Source organism: Brachypodium distachyon, chromosome 2 (genome assembly GCF_000005505.3).
Source record: "Brachypodium distachyon strain Bd21 chromosome 2, Brachypodium_distachyon_v3.0, whole genome shotgun sequence".
Classification (NCBI taxonomy): domain Eukaryota; kingdom Viridiplantae; phylum Streptophyta; class Magnoliopsida; order Poales; family Poaceae; genus Brachypodium; species Brachypodium distachyon.
This window is the reverse complement of record NC_016132.3, coordinates 45308474-45330476: the sequence shown is the minus strand read 5'-3', so window position 1 is coordinate 45330476 and position 22003 is coordinate 45308474. Positions and strand designations below refer to the sequence as shown.

General features: G+C 43.5%; 2 protein-coding genes across 3 annotated transcripts; one reads left to right on the top strand and one right to left on the bottom strand.

The window, feature by feature from the left end:
- The first annotated feature begins 642 nt into the window (after positions 1 to 642).
- LOC100830735 (potassium channel AKT1) lies at positions 643 to 7724 on the top strand. 2 transcript variants are annotated; one of them, XM_003569405.3, is made up of 11 exons: positions 653 to 1185; positions 3375 to 3740; positions 3935 to 3992; positions 4077 to 4394; positions 4490 to 4735; positions 4829 to 4927; positions 5092 to 5124; positions 5201 to 5386; positions 5815 to 6012; positions 6103 to 6178; positions 6438 to 7724. In XM_003569405.3, exons 1-11 carry the CDS (start codon positions 962 to 964, stop codon positions 7328 to 7330), a joined length of 2697 nt encoding a protein of 898 aa, XP_003569453.1. In that variant the 5' UTR covers positions 653 to 961; the 3' UTR covers positions 7331 to 7724. The 2 variants fall into 2 exon arrangements, with proteins under 2 accessions (XP_010232087.1, XP_003569453.1); XM_010233785.2 differs by lacking the exon at positions 6103 to 6178 and having other exon boundaries at positions 643 to 1185; positions 6438 to 6755.
- Positions 7725 to 8976: 1252 nt separating this feature from the next.
- Positions 8977 to 13271, bottom strand: LOC100830426. The gene is made up of 7 exons (XM_003569404.4): positions 12732 to 13271; positions 12060 to 12367; positions 11236 to 11952; positions 10314 to 10442; positions 9981 to 10184; positions 9454 to 9654; positions 8977 to 9344 (listed from the first exon to the last, which is right to left on the bottom strand). The coding sequence occupies exons 1-7, from the start codon at positions 12997 to 12999 to the stop codon at positions 9219 to 9221; spliced, it is 1953 nt and encodes a 650-aa protein (XP_003569452.1). The 5' UTR covers positions 13000 to 13271; the 3' UTR covers positions 8977 to 9218.
- Positions 13272 to 22003: the final 8732 nt, after the last annotated feature.

Sequence of the window (22003 nt, the reverse complement as noted above, 5' to 3'; positions counted from 1 at the left end):
GTGCAACCGTAGGAACGTGCCAAAACGCATGCCGAATTACCGATGATCGGTATATAAAAACATAGTGGGAAGCATCGTCGTCGCTAAGAAATATTTGAAGGTGTGACGGAAGGGAAAGACAACACAAGTCTACTACAGGAGATAAATTGGCCTATTCAGATGTTTGAAAAGAACACGACTTGGGTAGGATGCTGGAGCTGTCCCATTGCGGCACTTAAATTCGCATCCCTAAAAGATTTGAATCTAGATACTCCACCAAAATTGTACATCCACTCCACCAAACCAAGGCTCAATTTGTCTTCTCTAATAAAGTTCAAGTTTAAAGTGAGTTAAAATACAAGTTTTAAAACAACAATTTTAGCCTTTTCTGACCACTACGAGGACAAAAATGAGAATTTCAGTCTTGATAAGCAATAAACTCCACGAGGCAGCTGCGATTTGCTTTTACCCGGAAAAAAATCAGTGTCCATCACGGACGACTGAAATGAAGAGATCATCGGAGTAAAAACTGCGTGGTGGAGACCGGAGCCACACGCACGTGTGCGGTGTGGCTCTTTTTGCCCCCCGGCAGCGGCTAAAACACGCCGGTTTACCGCGGAACGGAATCCCGCAAAAAAGGCCGCGCACCCTCCTCGCTTGGGAAGAAGGAAGAGCAGAGCATCTGAAAACTGTCCACCGACCCGCGCGCACAGCACAGGCCGCCCGAGGCTCTCCATAAAAGCTCCCTTGAGCCGCGCGTTGGTCCCGACCGAATCCGAACTCCCCCAGAGTCTCCCTCCCTTCCCAGACCCGTCGCTACCCGCAGCGGCGCGCCACACACACACACACACACACCGTTTCCGACGTCTTCTTGACAATCCCAAGCAACGACCCTGCGTTGATTAAACTGACCAGAGGGAACCCCGTGCTAGGCCCGCGAGCCTCTTTACTGCCGCGTGCCGCCGCCGGTGGGTGGGGCGCAATGGCGAGGTACGGCCCCGCGAGGATGCGGGCGTGCGGGCCGTGGGGCGAGGGCGGCAGCGGCGGCGGCGGCGGCGACGTGGGCGACGCGCTCGAGAAGGAGATGTCGCGGGACGGCAGCCACTACAGTCTCTCCAGCGGCATCCTGCCGTCGCTCGGCGCGCGGAGCAACCGCCGCGTCAAGCTCCGCCGCTTCATTATCTCCCCCTACGATCGCCGATACAGGTCCGCCCGCCCGCCGCTTAGCTCCCTGCTTCGTGTCAGAACCTTTTTGTCCTTTACTCCCCTGCGGCCCTGCCCGTTTTCTCTACCTCTCCGCGGCCGCGGCTTGTTCTTTTGCGCATTGGTTATTTCCGGTTCCTTCATGGTTTGCTATGGCTGCGTTAATTTAAGAGATTGGTTGATGGTCATGGTCCGCGCAGAGCTGCCGTGAGCGGCGAGACCGTGAGGGGGAGGCTTTTGCGATTTTTGCTTCGTTCTGTTCCTTTTTTTTACTGGATTTGTTATTAACTTTTAAGCTCATATCATCCTGTTACAGAGTAGAAAGGCGGGTTTGAATTCAGTTCAATTATTTGCTCTTAGTGTTTAGCTATTTTTCTTTGTTCAGAACTTCAGAGCCCGTTCACTGTTCTAATTTTGACGAACGGAGAATCTTAGCTTGTTTTTCTTTATGATTTCCAGGGTGTTGACTTAAGCTGAATAATTGATTTGTTTGTGCGTTTGTTTATATAGCACTCGTCCCCTCTACTTTTTTTGTTTATTTTGAGCTGCTACGGTCTCCTACGACTGCTTTAGTCTTTCCTTTTACTGATGAGAGACAAGGAAATCGTGATTTTGATGCTGACATTTTTGCATTTCTTGTACTCTTGTTTTGCTTTTTTTCTTCTTCTTCTTCTTTTGCATTGCTTCTTTCTCCAATGGTCTCGTTCACGGAATTCACATGGAAAGTTTTCCATTTATCTATTTATACGAATTATTTGAGGGGGTAACGGATTACTCGTTAGTACTCGCGTCGGTCCAAGAATAATACGTATCAATTTGGTTCGCTGTCAAACTTTCTACAGTATTACCAAACTTATAGAAAAACATGTTATCATCAACAATACCAAATCAGTACATATAAAAACATATTTCATATGGATCTAGTGATCTTAATTTGGCACCGTAAATCTTGAACTTTTTTTGCTATCTAGTGATCAAACTTTAGAAACTTTTGATTGCCAATAGAACTTATGCGTCTTATATTTTGGAATATATGGAATATTGTTCCACATATTTAATTACTGCGGGTATTTTTACTGTTTTTTTTTCAGATTAACTTTCATTTTGCATCATTTACCTCCCTTTGGTATTTTAAATTACAAGTGTTAAGTGTAGTAGTTTAGTGAGGGTTAGTTGTTCTTTCTTTTACTTGTTTGCTGATGTTTACTCTCATAAAAGATTCAATCGGTGGCATGATGTGTCACACTTATTTTTTTTTTCCATCACTTATGCACTTGGCACAAATCATTGAGATGCAGGTTTAAGATTCTCAGAACATTCTATCATATGAATGTGATATTCTGCGTGTATGTAGAATCCCAATTCAATCACAAGAAGTTCTGTATGATATCTGGCTTCTCATGAATCATCAATACTATTATTTTCTTCTAAGGTAGCTTTTTAATGAGAATTTTTACACAGTAGTGTTAACTTAAGTCATTGTGGTACTTCTACACTTCTAGGAAATGAATAAAACCGGTACTTAGCACCGGCTCCCTGGAGAACAATGAATAGTATTTCCCACACACCCATCAAAATGTGTAATTTAGAAACAAATTACTTAAAGTGACACATAATTCTGAATCAAATCATGCAAAATATTCAAGCCATCATGATTCTTAACTCTCACGGAGAAAGTAACATTTTTGGGCCTGCGGCCAAAAACAATTTTTCAGTTTATTTTTTTACTCACTGAATTTATTTTTGCACACAGGGTGTAAGACTACTCTTTTTTATATAAAAAAAAATACAAGCACATAGAGGAAAACTTTTATGTGCAATTTTGTTAAAAGAAGTCTGCGTTCGAAAAAACAGTTTTTCTTTTAAGCTAGGAGCACATGAGCCAGGGTGCACCTTTGAGTTTCTACTAGCGCCCCTGACTTTTTCATTAAGAGGAAGGTGGGTTTCAGATCCAGATGCTTCGTGACTCAACCATGTGTGCCAACTGTTGAGCTACCCAGTAAATCCTTTCTAGACTTCTGTAGCGAGCAGATAAGAACAGAAAAGACTTGCAATAATGCTACATAAATACGAACTTTACATGACAAATGAATTGATTTGTTCTTTTAAGCAGGGGCATTTTTTCTATTCTTCTTACAATAGCTAAATCAGAGGATGAATCAATTCTGACATCTAGTTGTTAATACGTGCAGATTGTGGGAGACTTTCCTTATAGTTCTTGTAGTCTACTCTGCGTGGGTCTCCCCATTCGAATTTGGCTTCATTCGGATTCCTACAGGGGGCCTAGCTGCGACCGACAATGTCGTGAATGCATTCTTCGCAGTTGACATCATCCTGACCTTCTTTGTAGCTTACTTGAACAGACTGACCTATTTGCTTGAAGATGATCCAAAGAGGATTGCTTGGCGTTACACTACCAGTTGGTTTGTTCTTGACGTTGCCTCCACCATCCCATCAGAAATTGCTCGTAAGATGCTACCTTCAAAGCTCAGGACATATGGATTCTTTAACATGCTTCGTCTATGGCGTCTGCGGAGAGTCAGCTCTCTATTTGCTAGGTATGTTCATGATAATGCATGGATATACAACATTATATGTTCTGTATCATCTCTGAGGTCCTAATCTTCAGTCTAAATTTGATAGAATACTGTTAAGACCTGTTAATTAGGACAGTGCCATTCTGCCAAGTTTATGTCTTGTTAGTCAGAATAACTACTGTCACAAACTTAACCTCTGTTTCTTCGCTTACTAGATTGGAGAAGGATAGACACTTCAATTACTTCTGGGTTCGATGTGCAAAGCTCATTTGTGTAAGTGATCTGAACATTAGAATATTCTCCTGTGAATTTAATATTCCTGATGAGTGATGTCCTATTTACTTACTTATCTTGTAGGTCACACTTTTTGCTGTGCACTGTGCAGCATGCTTCTACTATCTTATTGCTGATAGGTATCCCCACCCAAGGGACACGTGGATTGGCAATACCATGCCAGATTTTCATTACCAGGGTTTGTGGATTCGCTATGTAACATCAATATATTGGTCAATCACCACACTTACCACTGTGGGATATGGGGATTATCATGCGGAAAACATAAGGGAGATGATTTTCAACATTTTCTACATGTTCTTTAACCTTGGATTGACTGCTTATTTGATCGGAAACATGACCAATTTGGTTGTCCACGGCACCAGCCGTACTCGGAAATATGTGAGTTTTGTTTGACTGACCTTTGGTTGATATATACAGACAGTCGTTTAATACCTGATTCTAATAGCTTGTTTCTGTTTTCTTTTGGACTAAAGAGAGATACAATTCAAGCAGCAACCAGTTTTGCCCTAAGGAATCAGTTACCAACACGGCTGCAAGATCAGATGATATCACATCTTAGCTTAAAGTTCAGGACAGACTCAGAAGGTCTTCAACAACAAGAGACTCTTGATGCACTGCCTAAGGCTATCAGATCTAGCATTGCTCAATATCTGTTTCTTACTCTGGTTCAAAAAGTTTACTTATTTGATGGAGTCTCTAATGATCTGATTTTTCAACTGGTGAGAATGTGTCTTATCTTTTAGTGGCTTATCTTTTAGTTAGTTACTGCCTGAATATATGCTTATCTTGTCGTTCTGAATGATTCATGGAAGGTTTCGGAGATGAAGGCTGAATATTTTCCACCAAGGGAGGATGTGATTTTGCAGAATGAAGCACCCACTGACTTCTACATTTTAGTTTCTGGTAGTGTGGTAAGAATACTGTTTTATCTTAATTCCATATTATTTCCTAGTTCTTATAGTTATGCATGAGAAGAGTACAGATGGAAAAACCAAGTCATTCTGATAGTAATTTTAACAGCAAAAGCATGTGTACATGTCACTGTGATAGTTGATAAATGTGCCACTTTTTTCAGGAGTTTGTTGAGTTGCAAAATGGTGTGGAACAGGTAAGTCTTTGTAATTTTTTACGCTTAACCTGTTGTGAATTTGTGCATCAATGGTCCTTAATTTATGCATCTCCAGGTGGTGGGAGTGGCTAAGTCAGGAGATGTTGTTGGAGAAATTGGCGTTCTTTGCTATAGGCCTCAACTATTCACAGTCCGAACGAGATCCTTATGTCAGCTTCTACGCATGAATCGTACCACCTTTCTCAGCATTGTTCAATCCAATGTTGGAGATGGAACTATCATAATGAACAACCTTATTCAGGTTTATTATCCATATTACTCTTCACAATTATCATCTCGGTTATGGAAATTGCATATAATATAGAGTCCATCAGTTTTTTTTTCTTGTTGAGGTCTTGAGCTACAATTGGAACTTTTTAGTGTTAGAAATATATCATATCTCCTCTTCCTATCAGATCGGTCTTTTAGGATAGATGGTTGGTTGCTATATCTGAAATGACTGAAACCAGCATAGTTGCTTGACAGTTTCTGAAATGGAAACTTCAATCCTCACATTAACCACTAGATCCTTAAATTCATTGATTCATTCATTTGATCTACTCTTTGATTAGTTTCCATTGATGCTACCAACTACACTGAACATTTTTCACAAAATGCTGCTTGATTAGGAACAACTGTAATACCACAACAGATTGTTTCATGTCTATTAAGATTTTATTATTGGTGCAGTTACTAAAAGATCAGAAAGACAACAGTGTAATGGTTGGTGTTCTGAAGGAGATTGAGAACATGCTAGCTCGGGGTCGTCTGGATTTGCCAATTACACTCTGCTTTGCAGTAACAAGAGGAGATGACCTTTTGTTGCAGCAACTACTTAAGCGTGGTTTAGATCCAAACGAGACAGATAACGATGGGCGTACAGCACTGGTAAGTATGCTTACGAATGCACAACTGTGTTCTTTATTCTATAGATTTTTGTTAAGGAAGAAAGTCACTGTTCATTTTCATGATTAACAGCATATAGCTGCTTCCAAAGGAAATGAGCAGTGCATCAGGCTTCTATTAGATTATGGAGCTGATCCAAATGCCAGGGGTATGCCTACAACTAGAACTACGATAATTACTTCTTGTGCATATAGATCATCATCATGGTGAAGCAAATTTATCGTCCATAAAATCATCATCATAATGAAGCAAATCTACCGTCTGCAGAATTTTTATTGCCATCTACGTACCACTTAGGAAAATGTTATTGACAAGAGTGCTTGCTTAATTGTGGATACTAGTTATTAAGCTTTTGTAGGTTTGATCATAGCTCCATCTGAAACGCATTTCATTCTTCCAATATCTAGATCCGGAAGGAAAGGTTCCGCTATGGGAGGCTGTGTATGCAAAGCATGATGCAGTTGTGCAGCTGTTACTCGAGGGTGGTGCAGATCTATCATTGGGCGATACAGGATTATATGCTTGCATCGCAGTTGAAGAAAACAACACAGAGCTGCTCGAGGAAATACTCCGTCATGACGGAGATGTAAACAGACCGGCCAAAGATGGAAACACTCCGCTGCACCGTGCTGTCTGTGATGGAAATGTTCAGATGGTTGAGTTGTTGCTGGAACACGGAGCTGACATCGACAAGCAGGACAGCAACGGTTGGACACCAAGAGCTCTAGCTGACCAACAAGGCCATGAAGAGATACAGCTCCTATTTAAACAACGGAAAGCGCCAAGAAAGTACACCTCAAATGGCAGGGTGACTCCTATGCTGATAGGCAGGTTCAGCAGTGATCCCTCAATGCCAAATGTGATCCGTGAAGATTCAGAGCTACCTCGCAAAGTTCTTACACAGAAGCTCCTCAAGAGGAAAGTTAGCTTTCAGAACTCCCTTTTCGGTGTCATCTCTTCGACTCATCCACACCGAGACACTGACCATATACTCTCAAGAGGTCTTGCAGCAACAGGTAGTCCCAATTATCACCAAGCCCGTCAGAACTCACTCATCAGGGTGACGATCAGCTGTCCCGAGAAGGGGAACGCTGCTGGGAAGCTTGTGATCCTACCGCAGTCGATGAAGGGTCTTCTTGAGCTAGGTGCGAAGAAGTTTGACTTCACCCCTGCTAAGGTCCTGACAACCGAGGGTGCTGAGATTGACGAGGTTGAGCTCATCAGAGATGGTGATCATATTGTTCTTGCCAGCGATGACTGGGTGCCAGATGTTGCACAAATAAGATGTAAAAATACGTGAGAGAAGTTGTGTTTTCTGGTTCACTATAATTTGGGTAAAGGGGGGAAGGTTGCCCATGTGACGAAAGCAAATGATGAAAGAAAAACTGGAAACCACCAATGGCTACTCAACTAGATGGTGAATTTTGGTCATGTACGGCAGGTAAATGTATAGCATCAAATTGATATGCTATATATTGTTTAGAAAATTGTAGTTAGAAATTTTGTAGGTTCTTTTTCTTTTGTTGTAAAGGCTGTCCGGAGAAAGGATAGGGCTATCTAACTTTGTTGTTGTTATTATAGCCCTCACGATTGTTCAATTCTACTTATGAAATCTACGGGGTACTCTCTCTGATCCTAAATTGTTGACTCAAATTTGCTCGAATATGAATGTATCTATTATTAAAAAGCGTCTAGCTACATGTAATATTTCGACAATAATTTAGGATCGGAGGGAGTACATTCCAAATGGAACTAACGGTGCTAACAGCCTGAATATGCATGATACTTAAGGAATGATGCCAGCACCTTATAAATTCAGTGTCCGCTCGTTTTTTTTTCCTTTTCGAAAAGGGGGTGTGGCCCCATCAATCGACGGACACAACTATTTCCTCATTGTTACATCACATTTTCTATTTGATCTTGACGCAAAGTAGATTACACGGATATTCATATTTTCGGCAACAAATTCGGAATACGCAATCGTACCCCAAGCAGCTAGCTGTATAAGAATTGAGCCGTACTAAGTTGATGCGTGGTAAGCTCGGGGTATTTTCTGTCAGGCTGATTCCTGGCCTCCTGGGACAACTTTTTTACACGCCTAGTCGCCTTCCAGCACTTGAACTCAGGCTAGCCCAAAAATGTTGGCATGGGAAGGTGGTATCCAGTGGCAGACCGGCAGTTGGCACAGGACAGAACCACACAAGCAACCGAGCCAGTCAAACCACCCTGAAGCTGTTCTTCAAATAAAGACATCCAAAGAGAATGAATCTTGCAGCGCATAACTACATTCTATATGCATGACGGGCGCCCGTTGCAAGCATTATAGGGTGTGTTTGGATGATGATAAAAGTTTATCCTACCAAATTTTAGCCATAACCAATATTTTGATGTTTGTTTGGATTCTTGCCAATGTTGGCATGGGCTACCAAAACCTACACCAAAACCAAACATACCCTATACTAGTGTCCAGTGGACTGAGAGCACGGCCCTGACCCACAAAGTGTCCGGTAGAAATCACCAACTCTACAGTAACTTTTCGAGAGAGAAAAACCTAACTCTACAGGAGCGTAGAAGTTTCAAAATTTCTTCCAAAAAGATATGACATGTTACATGTAAAGATCTAATTTAATCTCATTTGGGAGGTGTGTAAAGCAGAAACAGAGAAATCAATAGTGGCAAACACTAAAGATCACTATGGGCCCTGAATTTACGCGTTTACTGATGACTAAATGCGACTGAGTTTGAACCTGAAATTGTACAGGTTAAAACATCACATCTCTACGTGTCACCTGTGACCTCAAGAAAACTGCATAAGCTACTCCCACCTAGTTTTAGTTCAAATTTGAACTAAAAATAGCTGTTGGATTTCTTCTAAAATCTGCTTCGCTGAAATTAGTTCTAGTGGATGATAATGTGGCAGCTGGAGCCTCGAGTAGACTATAGACGTCAACTAGAACACAGCAAGCATGTGCTGTACAGATTCAACTTGCTTAATTGAAATAATTTGGGAACACCATTACATGTGACAAAAATAATTAGGGGAGCTCTAGGACCCTTGAGATTTTGGGTCAGGCTCCACTACTTTGCAACTACCATTGGCTCACACACTCACACCAACTACAGGTAATCTACTTAGTGTAGAGAGCAGCAGAAGAACGCAAAACTCAAAAAGAAAGATGGGCAGATTGCTACAGTCTTTGCAATGAATCATCTGATGATACCAATCTTGAGATGAATGGAGAAAGAGCTGAGAGCAACGCCTTGGCACACTCCTCATGTGGCAAATGTCCGCATTCGGATATAGTTACTAGCCTCTGCACAAGGACAAGAAGAAAAACAGAGATTATTAATATGATCAATCAGGTAATAGACCTGCATTTATGTAAAAACCTGTGGAAGAAATAGAAGCGGTAGACAACTTACAGAATTTACAAGTTTTGAAGCCATAATTTGCGCTGACTTCAGAGAAACAAGGACATCCTCAGAACCTGCTACCACCAGAACAGGGAGGTCTTCCACTGATTTCAGTAATTCTCCTGCTCTTTTTGGTGGTAGGACGGTAGAAAATGAAAGACGGCCGACTTCATGAAGTGCTTCATCCCAGCCCTCGACAAATAGTGGCGCCTGAACGTAGAAGTTCATTTGAAATAAATTCATAGTTATGTAATCGGATGTTCTACGACAGAAACGGGAAGGCTATATGCCTATGAAATAACTTCGTACTAAATCCAAGACACTTATTATGGATCGGAGGGAGTAGCAAGAAAGAAGAGTTCACTTTTTTGTTGCATCAAGACAACATGGTGGGGTGATAAATCATTATTTGCACTAGACTGGAGCTTTGTAAGAATACTTAAATAACTAAATGACCAAACTCGTTGCCAAAACTAGCATGAACACCAAAGTTTTGATGGAAGATTAAAAGGAAAATGTAAGCCACTGGAAGCTACCTTGTAGAGGTTCAGAATATCTGTTGTCAACTTAGTGGCATCAAACCATGCCCGTCGATTGATGACCTGAGTGATTTCAGTACGTAGAAGTGGGCGGACCATATGCTTTTTCCTCAGAGGGGTATGCAGCAGTATACGAGCAAATGCAGGAATGACTTCTCTTGATAAGCTTACACCTATAAGGACAACTCCCTTCACTTCAACCTGGGAGCAAATAAGGGATCATTTAACTTGATATGATTATTACAAGTAGGATAATTTCATCCTATAAATATGATAGTCAGCAAAGTTTACAACACAAAAGTACAAAATAAAAGGTCACAATGCCACTACCTTTCTTGAATCTCCAGCCACACGCAACTTTTCTGCAGTTCTCAGGGCAAGCAAGCCACCATCATCATGACCAACTAAAACCACAGAGCGCAAGCCCATGTCAGAGCAAAATGAAATGAGAAGATCAACCTGCAGAAAGGCATACAAATTGGTACTTTAAAACAAGATTAACTGTTCAACATATGGCAGGAAAATGTTTGGTCGCTGCAACTGAATTTATTAATTCTAACATTATAGAACTATTTCTTCTGCAGGATGGAAACTAAAGAAGACATTTAGAGAATAGCACTCGCAATATGAAATTACTTAGCAGAAAGAATATGATATAGGGAAAATGTTTGGTCGCTGCAACTGAATTTATTAATTCTAATACTTCCTCCGTCCCATATTAAGTGACGAAATATTACATGTATCTAGACGCTTTTTGGGTACAGATACATTCATATTTGGGCAAATTTGAGTCACTTAATATGGGACGGAGGGAGTATAAGAGAACTAAATACTCCCTCCGATCCATATTAATTGTCTCAAATTTGTCCAAGTATGGATGTATCTATGCCTAAAAAGCGTCTAGATACATGTAATGTTTTGACAACTAATATGGATCGGAGGGAGTAATATATTTTTCTGCAGGATGGCTAAAGAAAACATTTAGAGAATAGCACTTAAAACATGGAATTAGTTAGCAGAAAGAATATGATATAGGAAGACAAACATTCGAAATAGCTAGCCATAACTTCCAGTGGATGAAAGGTATTTAAAAAATCTTTCACTCATTGAAAATAAATAAATAAATATAGTTGCTAGCAAATAGAACTTTGGAGCTAATACTAGTGGTGCTCACTAGACTTGATTAGGAGCTCTCCAAAAAGAAGAATAGTTCTTGTGACATAATCCACGAGAAGATGGTAAAAAGAATCACCTGTGACTCCAGCTCGTATGGATTTGGCAGATTCTTATCTTCCCAGTCCTTTCTGCGAGGTCGAGATGTTAAACCCCATCCAGGGCGATCAAAAGCCAGGACCATGCAACCCACTTGTCGAGCAAGCAAATTAGAAACATGTCTCCACGAGAATACTCCCCCTCCAAACCCATGCACCAAAACAACAGCAAATTTCCCTCGCTCTCCAGCCTCAAGATCAAAACCCACAGGTTTCAAACACGACGCTAAGCTCCCATCATCAAGACTCAGAAGGGGAATATCATCTGACAAAGTTGGAGAGGTCACTGGTTCTGCCAACAGTGGTGCATATAGAGATGTTTGGTGATACTGGTGACTAAAGCTCCTATTCAAAAGACGCCGGGTACTAGAGGAAGCTGATGGTGGGCTCTCATGCCTCTGTCTTCTAGGAGAAATGCTTGACGAAAATACGTCATGTTTGATTTCTGGAAATGACTCAGGAGGTGGAGATACACAACTTGATGGATCAGACATTTTGTAATGTACAGTGATCCCCTGGCAAGCAATGAACATGCTTTCACTATCAGCGAGAAAACTGATTGGGATATTCCGATCATCGTGGACAACAGTTTTTCTCTTTGTTTCGCTTTCGCTCCTTGAATAAAGTTTTCCGCTGTGTGGAGTGGGCGATCGAGGGACCTTGTAGCATCCAGGAAACGCATTCTTGTATGCCAGAATCTGAAAACGAGCAGAACATACCATAAACACCAAGAGAATTAAGTATTATATAAGCTTGATTTGAACAATCCACCATACACGCTGAGATTCAAGAGAACCACCCATACCGATTCAGGGTCAATGCGATGGATAAGCAGCTTCCGTCGAGCCCTGCAGCTTGTTCTGTAAGCAACAACAACATGACCCAGAGCAAAGACCAAGGAAGACAGAAAAAGCACAGGCATTCCCCATAGCTTCTTCATATTTAGCTTGTGATCCGCCAATGACGGCGAGAGCTCAGGCCCAATGTCCTGTGCCGGACTGTAAACGCAGGCCTTCAACAGCAAGATGAGCAGCGAAGCCGAGGAACAGAAAGTAGTCGTTCCAAGGTAGGGACCATGAGAGAGACCTGAAGTATCACACACAAGGTATACACCTGCACAAGCACATTGTGAATATCAGATCAGTGGAATTTCGATAATTATTCTCTAACACTGGTGTCGGTGTAGACTTATACTCCTAACTGCTCTGGAATTCGTCCAAACAAAATATGACAATCACAAACATAGCTTTCGGATTACCAAATCGTCATATATAAATGCAACAAAAAAAAGGAAAATCTTAAGCAAAGCGCCCAAGTCCGAAAATAAAGCTCTAAAGATAAGAAACTTTCACTATCCAGGGCAAATAAAACTCAGGGGAAAGGGAAGTAAGGAAACGCGACCCACACAGACAGATTCCCCGATATCCTTGGCACTTGCCCGCACTAAAACAACATCGAGGAGGCAATGTCAGCTTACAGGTGATGACGAGGGACCGAACCACGGAGACGAGCGGTATGTCGACGAGCGAGCTCCGGAAGCCGTACCGCTCGAAGTGGTCCCGAAGGCCGCGGCAGCTGAGGCACCCGAGGCGCACCTCGAGCCAGAGCGCCACGGCGACGTCGCCGGCGGCCACCACCACGGGCGCCGACGCGACGAGCAGCGACGCCACCATCACGACCATGAACCACGCTGTCCTCACCCCGCGCCTAGCCGTCTCCAGCCACCCCTTCCCGCCCGCACCCATCTTCCTGCGGCCGTCTCCGGCGCACAGGGCCACCGCGGCTCCCCAGCTCCGGCGATCGCCGGCGTTCCTATTCTACGAAGCAGCGCGCATGCGACAGGCGGAGGACCGCGCCTGCTGCGTGGGTTTAGGACTTTAGGGTTCGGGTGGAGAGGAGAGAGAGAAGAGAGAGGGGGTGCGAGGAAGCCGGGAGGCGGCCGGTGAAGGGGAAGAAGGAAGAAGAGAGGAGAAACGGCAGAGAGGGGAGCGGAGGGGTATTTATGGCACAGTGGTTGTGAGTTGTGATGGTTGGGCTTGGTGACCCATTTGTTAATGCTGTGATCTGAACGGCAGGAGAGGAGGAGCCAGTTGCTTTCGTTTGTCTGTATGCTATTTGCTGTGTAAATAGAGCAGGTTTCACCTGTGTTGTTTCTTCGGCTTTTTTTTAGGCCTCTCTCCTAAAATACAGCTGTAGCAGGAGTATGTTTCTTCGGCAGGTGTGGGCTCAGGATTTTGACAATTGTTCTGAAAATTCACGGGTGAAAATTGTTCCAACAATTCATCGGTGAATTTTTTTCTCGCTAATCAAGTGATCCCTAAGATGTTGTCCTCCGTCCATTCCACGACGGAAATGCCAAAGAGCGGAGCCAGCCCGACTAGCCGGCCAACGCCCAAAAATAGAGATGCCGAGGAGACAGAGGAGAAGTCACTAGGTTGTTGGATTTAAGACATGTTTGTTTTGGGAAAGAAAAAAATAGAACATGGTACAAACGCAGACGCTCACACATGTTCATACACTCACCCCTATGAACGCACACACGCACACCCTACCCCTATGAGCACCTCCGAAAGACTAACCGGCAGATCTTGAGAGATTGACGAAGTCACGGCAATCGCCTCGCTGTGACGTAAATGTGACACCCATGTCAAGTTTAGAATTTAAACATGAGTGGACTGGTTCCACCACAAGGAACCAGGCCGCTTGAACTAGGCTCAGTTCACTTGTTTTGGGATTTAAAAGGAGGCACGTGGTGCAACCATCGATCGAGGTTGTACGGGATTATGAGTATCCAGTAGATAGTTCGATTTTCAACGATCTGAAATCCTACTTGGACCATTGGGCCAATTTGAGGGAAGGAGGAGATAGATGGCTAGTGCATTTTAGGCCTCAATACTTGAATACTTTGAGTTTTAGCCCAAAATACTTTCTACATGCATACATATAGAGTACATAGTACATGTATTCAATTTTTTTTGCAAAAAATCATTGAGCTGGGCTTGCCCATGTTTTTCGGGCTCCTTCGGTTCAAAAGAAAGCAAAACATAGGAAAAAGACAAAACTTAGGATTGTCGTGGGATGGCACATGCCATCCTAAGAAATTGTACAACTTCATCCCTATGGAAAAAAAGAGGTTGGACATAATGTTCATTTTCTTCCAAAAACAAAGGAATTTAATGAGATTCCTAAGGAATCAATTTAGTTGTTTCGTAAAAAACGAATGCATCTACAGTGCACTTTCCTTGGGGATCCTAGATCCTATAGATTTCCTATGAAATTCTTGTAAAACGAATGTGGCCTTCATGTAGCAAACATAGATCTAAATCGATAGGTGAAATTTATGTTGGATTTTGCAATGCAATCGTGTGGGTGATTTATGGGTTAAATCAATGTATGTGTCATTGCTGATCTTTTACGCCAACAGAGATTATGAAAACTCAAGAAACCTTTAAAAATCAAGATAATTGTGTAGTACCTTTGTCGAAGGATGGTCCTTACTAAGGATAATTTTACGGAATGTAGGTGAAGGAAAGCAAAGCCAAAGGTATTTATTTTGCGATTAGGATGAAACCATTCGGAATTTGTTCAGTTCTTGTCTACGTGTATGGATGGTTGATGGTAAAAAGTCGCATACACTTTGATAAAGTTGAAAGATCTATGTTTTTTAAATAGGTTCAGTCCTCTCGAGGAGCGCGACTTTTTCTTACACCAGGACAAGCGTCAAGGGGATATATATCCTTGAGTTCAAACTGAACAAGTCTTTGCGAGTTACAAGGTTACGAGGCTATTATCCATTCGGGCGAAGTATTAGTTGACCATATGTCAAGCAGTCCAAACACATGTCAAATAGACGGATGACATGTCCTTGACTACTCAAAAAAAAACATGTACTTGACTAAAGATCATGGCTACGTTTGGTGAAAAAAGAGAAAATGAGGATGCCAATGAAAATTCTGTCTATGCTTCATGGTGTGTCAAGTGGAGGATGGAGTGACTCATGAAGCTTTTGTTGTACTCTATCCGATCCATAACAAGTGTCTCAGATTTAGTATAACTTTGTACTAAGTTAGTACAAAATTTGAGACACTTATTATGTATCGGATGGAGTATGTTATTAATGTTGTTGCTATTGTTGAATTATTTTTTTCTATGGCTTTGATTTTTATAAGTTTCAAATTTGATAGTATGATGTTTTTCTGCGAAGAATAAGATGGTTATACATCAATGCACACGGTTATGACCTTTTAAAAAGAAACGTCGACTTGAAATTAACGCTCGGCCGCAGGACAAACAACGAGTCCGTATTAATAAAATGGTGGATTGAGTGTGTTTTTTTTCACAAAAGGAAACTCGTGGATTCTCCCTCTCCTGTCCCACCTGCAGTCGCGGTGCCGGCAAAAAGGGCGTGTGGTCCTATGAGCCATCCGGAATGCCAATGCTACCCCGGCACAGCCGCAGCACGGCGGCACCCACCGGCCCAAACGGTCGGCTCGCGAGTCGCGACCGCGACGTGTACGCCATCGCGGCCATGCCAGACCTCCACGCACAGGACGCTGCATTTGCCCGGAGATACGGCACGGGTCCCGCCTCCAGCGTAGCATCGGCCCCGTCGCAAGCACATGCGCCCCCACGGCCAGCGCGGAGTGATTCACGCCTGGGCCCGGCCGTCTCTCGCTCCCGTGGCGTATTTGGGCCTTTCGGTTTATTGCTTCTTCTTTTTATTTCTCGCTTTCCGTTGGTGACAGCCGAGCTCCCCCGATGCTTTGTAGTCTTGCTGCTTTGAGCAGGCTAGTTTAGTCCTGGGATTTGCGGAGACTGGCCTGGCTTCCATCAGATCAGAACATAATGTAATGTTTGGATTGGATGCATGAGCTAACCACTGTGCCACCACAGCTAGGCATTGCCTTCATGATTAGCAATGATTCTTCGCTGTCATAGTTTACGTCCGAGCTTAATTCTAACTGGGATCGGTTGGGCATGTATTTGATGGAGAGAAAAAAAATGTTTTGATGGGAATTTGGGAATCTTCATATCCTGCCCAAGGTCAATATTCTAAGAGATGATTGCTATCCAACAATAATGATGATCAGAAGAAACACTTTTGGGTTCTTGGGAAAAAAAGAGCACTTCACAGGGGAACCAATATAGGTGTTTCTTCTAAAACTTTTCTGAAATAAACGTCGGTTGGAACTTTTTACGAACTTCATTACCATCTCAAAAGTGCCGGATTTTTTTTCCATGATTAACCACATTATCTATATATGTACAGCGTAACAATCTGGAAGACACAACATCAAGCTGTTTAAACAAGTTCGGCACGACACAAGGGTATCCGGTCTAGTGCTACTTGCTAGGCTACTTATACCTTAGCATGGCACTTCATTACTATCTCACAACTACGAGACGTCTGTGGTGACTTCGTCAATCTCAAGATGATGTGCCGGACCAGTCTCTCGGAGGTGCTCATAGAGATAGGGTGTGCGTGTGTGTTCATAGGGGTGAGTGTGCGTGCGTACTTGTGAGTGTCTGCGTCTGTACTGTGTTTCCTCAAAAAAAAGCGCCATTAGTCTATCAACTTGGCAGGCATGTGCAGATTGGTCATCATACATGAAAGCTGCTAAAAACATGTGTTATAACTTGGCACGTGTGAGCATCCGCGGTAAAAAATACGTAAAACACCGTTTGGATGATGATATGGCGTGCCGATGCGGACTAAATGACTTTAGTGTGCCATGCCATCGCTCGAACATAACAATTTGTATTTTTGACCGCAGATGCTCATACGTATGACACTTGTTTTTAGCTGTTATTATGTACGATGATCAATCTGCACATGCTCATAAAGTTGATAGATTTTTCTCTAGCATAAACAATAGCAAGTTTTTTTTCCGAGAGGTAGCAAGGAATTCATAGGTGCACCTAGTCTCGAAAGGATGAAAATAACTAGACATATAGGAGTAAGTGACTATTTTGTATGTTTAGAATTTTTTGGATGCAAATTAATTTGGACTACTCTTGAAACACAAGAGTTACTTACAGTGGAGCCACAATCTTAGACACGTGTAAGTTTTGGATCAAATAAGTGCTCCATCGCTGAGAGTGTGGTCTTTTAGCATTAATTACGAAATTCACATCCATTTTCTTAATTTTCAACCGACAAACGAGTGTTATATATGGTTGGGATATATATTCCTTGTCCTCATAGCACTTCATGTGTGCACAAATATTGTTGTACAATGTTATATTTATCCTTTATTACTTTCGGGGCTTTTCCATGCAAATAATTACAAATTACTGCAAGAAAGTAGAAATTGCGGGTTTTATCTATAAATACTTGACCATGATTTTCTAAACACTGTCAGAAAGTAGAATACTCATGTGCCGTGGATTTCCTTCCTGCAATTTGAAAACCATGATTTTCAAAAACTTCAATTTTCACTTCTGGGAGTTTTGAAGAGAAGAAATATAAGAGCAGGTACGCCTATTTTTACCTCCTGCCGTGTCCTTTATTATTGCTCTGAACCGATGGAGGCTGAGCTGTGTGCGTGTATGGAAGGTCCGGCGATGGCGCTAGAGTGGTCTCAACTTCCTGTCGTTGTCGAGTCTGACTGCCTTGCTGTTGTCACAGCTGGTTCTAGTAGTGTCGCTGATAGATCTTGCTTTGCCAGTATTGTCGCCGAGATTAGGCTGCTGGTTGCTTGTGGTAGGCATGTGTCTTTCGTGAAAGTGGATAGATCACAAAATCGTGTTAGTCATACTCTTGCGAATCAGTCTCGCACTGTTAGTTCTCCGAGATTGTAATGGTCTAGTTTCTTAATATAATCCCTTTCCACTCAGAAAAAAAGAAAAGAAGAGCAGGTGAAGGGTATATCCGGGTGTTCGAACATACAAGACGGTGAATCAAGCTATGAGCCGGCGGGCGGGCGGGCGGGCGGGTCGAATCACGGTCGGATCAGAACCCAAAGTGCGGCTCTTCTTTCCATGCGCCACCACTTGTTCTACGCTGCCAACGCCACTTCCATGTGGGCCGCATACCTCCGGACCTACCCGTCAATGAAAGGAAGGTGCCCACCCTCGCAGTGGAAAGCGGCCGAAAGGTGCTCCTCGGGACGAGCTAAGGGTAACGGTAACGGCCAAAAGAGCCGAGGGTGGCAGCGCATCAAGTTTCAACTTTCAAGGGCACAGAGCCGTCTGTCCCTGATGCGTGGACCCGATCGATTGCAGATTCCCTCCGGACAAGTCAAATCGCCCGCTGAGAAATTAACGACGTTCTTCAATCCTTCTTCGTAGTACCGCAAGCCGTTGCACATGGGCGAACTTTAAAGGTCATGTCAAGTTAAAAGGACACGGGTGAAAGAGACTCAAGTAAAAAACCTTGCAGGTCAGGTTAACTTGGCCTGACGCGTGGGGACCACGCGAGACGGGCCCAGTTGTCATTGATACTTTGTGAAACAACGCTGCTGTAGCGAGCGGGTTGCCGAGAGAGAAAGGTCACGACTCACGAGCTCACGGGGTGGCCACAGCGCGTGGAAGGGAGGGTGGAGAAAAAGCTGCCGCGGAAGAGGAGGTGCTCTGCCCTGACATAATGACAGTACCAGGCTCAGTCTCATAGGGATCCCCATCAGGGCTGAGGCTGGAATTTTTCGCCAATGCTTTGTCTCCATCGAGCCCTTTCTCTCGCCTAGAATGTCTACTTGTAAATTGATTGAGTTCCCGGAGGTTGTTCTCTGAAAACGCTTCTTGGTCGACGATCTGGAATAGGGGGAGAGCTGGAGATGTCTCTCTAATTGACTTAGGTGCTTCTTTTCCACGCACAAGATAGACATAGATATCTTCATTTCATTCTGGTAGTTGAGTTTCTCCACCAATGCACAGCTCCCGTGTTGGGAATTTTTTCACCAAATACTCTAGGAGAAATTACCCCCTAACGCCCTGTAATACCCTACAACCAAACGAGGCCTCAAAGGTTAAACCGAGAAACAAAAATAAATTCACCTGCCACTATTTACTGCTCCCTCTTTCTTCTCGCAGTTTGTTTGTATCCATCCAACTTGGTTGCATGAACATGTGCATGCAACAAGCTCGTAGTATCTCAGACACAGCGCGCGGCGGAACATTGTTAACACAACGCGGCAACAGGACCGTTGAATGCCGGTGCACATGCATGCACGGCCGGCCATTGCACGCATGAGATCCAGATTATTCCCCCTCATGTCCGGCTAGCTCCAAGACAATTCAAATTCAAAACAAGGGGGGAGAATCCAATGACGAGAGAAGATCGCCATGATTACCGAGGTTTATGCATGCCAGGTACGGTCTAATAAGACTCTAAGTTATCATAAAGCCCACAGGGTCAATGGCATGGCACCACGTTCTACCAATCTACACGTCGATCGGACACATAAACGTTGTACATCTGCTCGTGCTATATACCACGCACGCACATGTGCCGAAACCGGGCCAGCAGCACAATAATGGTCGCCACGTACGTACTACGATCAAATAATTCCGATTTGGGGGCCAGTTTTGGCTGTCCTGCCCGTCCCAGACCGTCCGATCAATCCGTGACAGCGCATCCGGGATGTGCAGCAGTGCAGACAGATCGCCTATGCCCTGTACGTAGTACTTCTACAGTTAACCAGCACGAATTGAAACGCCACGCGCGCTTAATTGCTTGATTGTCTGGCCTAATCTGGTCGGCTGCGCTTTTACCGGTGGATCTACCGATGACCGATCTACAGGAGAATAGGTGAATTGTGTCAGAGAGTGTTCTGCACTACGTGCCCATTTATTGCTCGGTCGATAGTGTTAAGCAAAGCTCTTTCTGTTCTTACGAACGCAAAGGTTGATGCAGCAGACGATTTACAGGAAGTGGAATGATTTGACTATTTAAGCCCAGTCGGAGACAACAAACTGCGGCTGCTACGAGCTGAACGAACACACAAATTAAACTTGCATCTCCAGCTCCTTTTCCACAAAGCTTGGTCAAGTTGCACGATATGCTCGCATTCAATTGGATTAAGGGGTTCTTTTTTTTTTGCAGGCCAAGCCAGGTAATTTGTCACCTATAAGCTCAGATTAGGTGCCTGCCAATAAGCACTCTGCCGGGCAGATAGCATGCATCTGCCCTAAAGATGTGCTCTATCCTAATCTACGCTAATTTTGTTGTCATATTGGATAGAGTGAACAGCTAAGGAAAGATTGTGTCCGGATCATCGCCCTGTCACGCCCACTAGACTGGTTGGTGCGGGCCGAGCCCATGCATCCATCATCTACCTGTATGATGTTTCATCTTTCTTTCCAGGGACAGTGAAATTTCTAGCGCCGAATTGTTTAAAGAAAGTGGTCTTTTCGGTTGGTTGATCCTACTGGCTGGCTCTGTCTTTAAAAGTTTTCACCGGGAGATCTGTTGGATCATGGTCTCTGGCGATGGAATTTGTCGCAAAAATGATTCCTCGGTGGGTGCGTGACTGGGAAGAGCTTTTTGGAGCCTTGATCGAGCCCATGGATAATGGCACCTATTAACGGTCTTTACTGATTTTGACGGAACACGCATGCTTTCCAATTTCCATATACCAGTAGTAGAATCGATGGACCGTGCGTCAAACCAAGGTGACCAGATCAGTGTTCTACACAGTACTCCTATACACTCGTTCTCAAATCAAGGTGATCTTAAAAACATCAGTGTCGTACAGACTGTAGACAAGATAGCTTCCTCTTGCTTTGAGCCTTTGAGTCAGCGTTACTAACGATTCGGAGATCAATCAAGTTTGCGCTTTGCGAACAGCAGCGTCCCTTTCGGAGTGACATGCATCAACAGCGACGGCCAAATTAAGAGCACGCCTTGTCAATTTATCACAGTTGATTTCCCATCTGAAAGACCACCTAGGCTAAAACGAGGGGTGCATGCTGATCGGTTATAAGAATGAATCGCTCATCCATCATAATCCACCGTGTTCAGATTCATGGCACCAAAACAACCTACCGTTCTTGTGTAATCGACGAGAAACTGGAGGCTGCTATGAATGAGCCGCATAGGTAATGAAATGATGTTCTGCACTAATGTGGTTCTGTGCAAATATTACACCTACTGCCTTTTCTTTTCTTCTTTTTATCTCCACTGTCGCAGTTAGCTTCTTCAACAAAGGTTACATGCGTGTGCGGCGGGGTGTACCAATCAATCTCTGGATGTCGCCATTACAGACGGATTAAGCACTTTGGCCTGCCCATGAAGGCATGAATCATGTGCGATCGATCATCATACCATTCCGTGGATATCGCATATTAGCTGCATCGACATTAATTGACAATTCTTATGTGCTACACATATCCTTCGGTCGTAAATGTGCAGTGCCAAGGCTCCAAGAGCATGAACATAACCGATTCTCGTGGTAGGTTAGAGGGTGTCTACCCTCCACATGGCCTCAAAATCAAATGCTTTTCGGTTACCACAGCGCAAGAAGCACACACCACAAGCTTTATGCCAGAATTTTGGCCGCATCCGTCCACATGCACCGTGGCCGTGGGAGATTTCCCAGGAAAGAGCCGGGTTTGTTTGTTTAGTTCCCGAGCCATGGTACGCATTATTTTGCCTGTAAATCAGGGGTTGCATGCTTTGAACCGACTAGTTAGATGCTAAATTAAGGGGATCAGTTTGACCAGATTGATGGACGGTTCTCGAGAATAGAGCTTCTTGTGTGTGGTGCAAAATGTCAAAAAACATTCCCATCGTCAAGTTTCTTAGCTTTC

Bases quoted from the DNA above. Each gene is read 5' to 3' on its own strand.
- LOC100830735 (XM_003569405.3), top strand. From the start codon at position 962: ATGGCGAGGTACGGCCCCGCGAGGATGCGGGCGTGCGGGCCGTGGGGC. The intron at 5,387-5,814 runs GTTTATTATCCA...TTATTGGTGCAG, and splicing joins TAATGAACAACCTTATTCAG to TTACTAAAAGATCAGAAAGA. The intron at 6,013-6,102 runs GTAAGTATGCTT...CATGATTAACAG, and splicing joins ACGATGGGCGTACAGCACTG to CATATAGCTGCTTCCAAAGG.
- LOC100830426 (XM_003569404.4), bottom strand. From the start codon at position 12,999: ATGGGTGCGGGCGGGAAGGGGTGGCTGGAGACGGCTAGGCGCGGGGTG. The intron at 12,368-12,731 runs GTAAGCTGACAT...GTGCTTGTGCAG, and splicing joins TCGGTCCCTCGTCATCACCT to GTGTATACCTTGTGTGTGAT. The intron at 10,185-10,313 runs GTAGTGGCATTG...ATTTGCTCCCAG, and splicing joins TGGCTGGAGATTCAAGAAAG to GTTGAAGTGAAGGGAGTTGT.